General features: G+C 44.5%; 1 protein-coding gene across 1 annotated transcript; it reads left to right on the top strand.

Moving 5' to 3' along the window:
* The first annotated feature begins 271 nt into the window (after positions 1-271).
* On the top strand, positions 272-4,549 carry LOC145784692 (uncharacterized). Its single transcript, XM_082596556.1, has one exon. The coding sequence runs from the start codon at positions 272-274 to the stop codon at positions 4,547-4,549; it is 4,278 nt and encodes a 1,425-aa protein (XP_082452682.1).
* The last annotated feature ends 598 nt before the right edge of the window (positions 4,550-5,147 follow it).

Here is a 5,147-nt window from a genome sequence, read left to right on the forward strand (position 1 = left end):
GTGGATTAGGAAAATCGTGACGTCACCGGCGCAATTAACTACCGCACCTGTTGTGTTCGCGTCGCACACAACATCGTTTTTCAAATTTGACATCAAAGCTTAACCATCTTTGAACTGAAGCTGATTTCGTCAATTGAACCAAACTGCTGATCTTCACCAACCTGACGATCAAATTTGCGTTTACTTACCAAGTTCCCATCAGTGTTACGTGACAACTCTCATTTGCTGAAGTTAGCTTATGCTGTTGCGAAGCGGATTTGCATACACAGTTATGGATTCCAAAGCCGAAGCTATTCAACAAGCAGCTGTTACTTTGAGAGACAGCTACAAGCGTGGTGAACAGCTGATGAGCAAACGTGAAAACCTCACAGAAGTACAGATTATCCTGTTAGAAATTGATAAAAATTATGCTTCTTTAATGGCGCTTTGTGTCGATGTCCCTGACAATGAACAAATTCCAGGAGGTCTTTCAACCAAACGGGATTACAATCAAGGTAAAGAAGAATTTGCTGATAGAGCCAAACAGTGGTTCACGGAATGCGAGAGGACAGACACTAAAACTCCTCCACTACGTTCACATCACTCGTCCTTGCGTACCCATTCTCACCGCTCCAAATCCGGAAGCATTCGGTCATCGAGTACAACGTACAGTTTGCGTCAACGTGAAGCACATGCCAAATTGGAACTAGCTCGTTTGACAAAAGAGCAGAATGATGCCAGGCGACGAGAGAAAGAAGAACTAGTTCGTATGGAACAGGATAAAGCTCGCTTGTTCGCTCAGATGGAACAGGATAAAGCTCGCTTGTTCGCTCAGTTGGAGCAGGATAAAGCTCGCTTTGAACGTGAGAGAGCCGAAGCTGAAGACCTGCGTCAAATTAAAGCTGCCGAAACTGAAGCCGCACTCTGGCAAGATGATTCTTCTTCGATTATCAATGTTGGATCAATGACACCCGTACGATTGCCACAGCAAACCTTCACTCACAAAGACACACACCTGGAACCTCTGCGTCACGGTGATGAGCGGCACAAACAAGAACCAACTGCAACATCTGCAAGAATGCCAGACCAAAAGGTAAATTACCCTTGTTATTATACTAGCCGACAACCTGATCTTTCAGAACGACTTCTACCTAAACCAGATGTTAAGAAATTCTTTGGTGACCCACTCGATTTCTGGGCTTTCTGGCACCGTTTTAAGTCCCATATTTCTGATTGGTTGACACCCGACAGGAAGATGTCTTACCTCATGCAGCACTGCTGTGATGCAGTCTGTGAACAAATAAGGCACCTTGCCGATAGCAGCGAAGGTCACAACTGCTATGATGAAGCGTGGGAAGAATTGAAACGGAGGTATGGCCAACCACACGTTATTGCGCATGCTTGCGAGGAACGCTTGAGAGCTGTTACCAGAATTTCTCACCACGAACCCGAACAATTGGAGAAGTTGTCCGTCCTGTTGAAAAGATGTTGTTCATCATTGAGCTCAAACACCGAAGCTTCGAACTTGGATACCGTGCAGTTTATCACCTGCCTTGCAAATAAGCTGCCAGCGTCTCTGAAAGAAAAGTGGGTAATTGAAGCTCTGAAAATTAATGACGACACTGGAAAAGTGGCTGGATTCCAACATTTTGCTGACTTCATAACGAACGAATCTAGGATTGCCAATTCAATCTATGGCGTGAAACTCTTTTCATCAAATGTCGACAAACTTAACAAGCCTGACACCAAAGGGAAACAAAAGGCTTCACTGTTTAACGTAGTGACAAAACCTACTGAACAATCCGGACAGCTCCGAATTGGCAACAAGCGACTCATACAATGTATCCTGTGCGATAGTACACATTATTTGCAACACTGCAAAGAGTTCAAAGCCAAATCCGTCACTGAACGTGAGAAATTTGTAAGGAACAACAAATTGTGCTTAAACTGTCTTGGACCAGATCACATACGTGCCGACTGCAGAAGCCGAGGTAAATGCACTGAATGCGGAAGCTCATCACATCATTCTCTTTTACATCGGTATCTGGTCACAACTGGAGAACAAATCCAGAGACGACACCCTAATCCCATTGCTAATAGAAGAAATGATAGCCAGCCAGATGATCCCGTAAGAAGACCATCAGAAAGGAACACAAATGAAGTTGTAGAAACCTTCCATTCCAGAACAAGCAACTCGGCAACTTACTTGGACATCGTTCCCGTACGTGTGACAGGAGAAGGAAAGGTAATACATACTTATGCTCTCTTAGATTCTGGTTCAAACCGCACCTTTTGTGAACGAAAACTTGTAGAGATGCTTGAACTGAAACCTGAGCCATCTGGTGACTTCCAGGTGCAAACACTGTCTTCGAGTGGACCATATTCCTTCAGTTCTTCAACTGTATCGTTGAAAGTTCTACCAGTAGTTGGCGGCGAAGTGCAAGAACTGACAGATGTGATCGTCGTTGACAAGATACCTACCAAGCCAACTCCAGCGCCTTCTCCGGAGTATCTGCAAACGCACAAGCACCTCCAAGGCATTGACTTGAAGCAACTGGACCATGGTACAGTTACACTGTTGATCGGAAATGATCATGCTGTCGCCCACCGATGCATTGAAAGCCGCTTTGCACCTAACCCGAAGCAAGGACCTGATGCAGTCAGGACACCCTTAGGCTGGTTGCTTAGAGGTACTCGACCAAAGGAGACAGGCTTAGGCAATTTCGATACTGAATCCGACATTTCAAATTTTCTTGTCCGTGACACGAAGCAGAACCCTGCTGACCAAGCTTCAAGGGGCATGACGGCCAAAGCCTTGTTGAATTCTGGGATGTGGCTCAATGGTCCAGATTTTCTGAGGAAACCTCCAGAAGAATGGCCCAATCAAACTGCTCAGAAACCACAATTTGAAGATATCTTTGCTGCTTACAAACCAAAGAGGAAAATCGAAACCTTTACCATTTCTACAACTGAAAGCCAAGGAACAAACAGGCTAATCTCCTACTTCTCATCTCTGCGCCGACTGAAACTATCAGTAGCCTGGTTCCTGAGATTCAAATCGTACTTACTGATGCGCATGAAGAACGAAACCCAGATTACACTGAAAGGACCAATCAGTGTGCCAGAACTTGATGAGGCAGAAATTGAGTTAATCAAATACGAGCAGCGTCAGAGTTTTCCAGCCTGGATCAAATCTCTATCCAAAGCAAAACATCCAAACATGCCCAAAGCCAAGAGGATCCCACTCGAAAAACTCAGCCCTGTCCTAATGAAAGATGTTCTACGTGTTGGCGGAAGAATCGACAGAGCCGACTTACCGTTCGAAACGCGACATCCTGCTATCATAGCTCCAGAGCGCCACTTAACGGACTTGATAATTGAACATTGTCATACTAACGAATCGAAGCACATGGGTGAAAGCCATACACTGAACAATATTTACCAAAAATACTGGATAGTTAATGCCAAAGTTGCGGTTAAAAGGGTACTTGCAAGATGCCTGCCTTGCCGGCGAAGGACCGCAAAACCTAGACAACAGCTCATGGCAGAACTGCCAGAAGCAAGGTTACAAATGTCACAGCCACCATTCTCACAGACTGGCGTTGACTTTTTTGGGCCGCTGAATGTCCGAAACAGACGAAGTGACATTAAGAGATACGGCTGCCTTTTCACATGTCTCACAACTAGAGCCATTCACTTGGAAGTGGCACCAGACCTGACAACTGGCGCATTCATAAATGCCCTACGGCGTTTCATAGCTCGCAGAGGCCCCATCAAGAAAATCTTCTCTGACAATGGAACCAACTTTGTGGGTTGTGAAAGAATCTTGAAGCAAGCCATCGATGAGTGGAATCAGAACCAGATCCACCAGAGCCTTCGACAACAAGGAATAGAATGGTCATTCAACCCCCCAACAGCCAGCCATATGGGTGGAGCCTGGGAGAGAATGATTCGCACAGCACGTCAAATTCTTATGAACATCTTACCAAAACAACCACTCGATGATGACACATTGCACACATTACTTCTTGAAGTAGAAGACATCGTTAATTCAAGACCACTCACCGATGTGAAACTGGAAGTTGATGGCGACTTACCCCTTACACCTAACCACTTGTTGAAGTTGAATTCTTCAGCGAATTTACCACCAATGTTAAGCTGCGACAGAGATGGCTACCGACCAAGTGATCGATACCGCCATGTGCAGTTTCTGGCAGACACCTTTTGGAAGCAGTGGGTTAAGGAATACCCACGATCTGTGATGTCAAGAACAAAATGGCTTCACAGAACGGAAAATATCCGAAGAGGAGACATCGTCCTTTTGATTGATGACTCTGCTCCCAGACAACGATGGCCACTAGGCAGAGTAATTGAAACATTTCCTGATCGTCACGGAGTTGTTCGTTCCGTAGAAGTGAAGACTGCAACCGGATCTCTGAAGAGACCAATATCCAAACTTTGTGTAATTGTCCAAAGAGAAGAAGATGATCCAGATGAAGATGAGACACCAATAGACACCGTTGAGATTTTGCTGGAAGATCAGAGCGATGAGGAAGAGTCAAAGGACTGAACTGTTACATGACAATAGACTGTTGAAAAACTTTTATTCATGAAAAGAATGACCCAGTTTGGCCCTTCTTTGGCCCGGGAGTGTTAGATTTTCAACAGGTCTTTGAAAAGCCTGCCTTTCGTTTTACTGCATTACTCCCGTTGATTTGTGTATTCGCCACCTAGCGTCGTTTCCCCTTCATTGTTATGTTATCGCTCTTTGCAAATGGCAACACTCACCACGAGATTGTCTATGGAACTTTCGAGACGTTTTCGTTTTTGCTGCTAGTTTGCCAGCTAGCCGAACTTGTTAGTTACTGTAGTTTGTGACTGAAAGTTGATTGATTGATGTTTATGCTTTGTTAGCTGCTTCTCTGTTATGTACTTTTACAGGACTTAAGTTTGACAACTGCTATGGTAATACTTATTTGCGTGTAGGCTGAATTCCATATTTGCAGCTTGCTATCTCAAAGTTCAACTTACTGGTGAGCGTACTTGTGATGTAATAATGTTTTTTGTAGCTGAATGTTGACTGTCTACCGTAAACAAACGTAACGTATCTCTGATGTGCGTAAATTGTTGTTAGGCTAATACTTCAAACTTAAATATTGCAGAGTCAA

The sequence above is a fragment of the Aplidium turbinatum genome, chromosome 15, assembly GCF_918807975.1.
Source record: "Aplidium turbinatum chromosome 15, kaAplTurb1.1, whole genome shotgun sequence".
In the NCBI taxonomy this organism is placed as follows: Eukaryota; Metazoa; Chordata; class Ascidiacea; order Aplousobranchia; family Polyclinidae; genus Aplidium; species Aplidium turbinatum.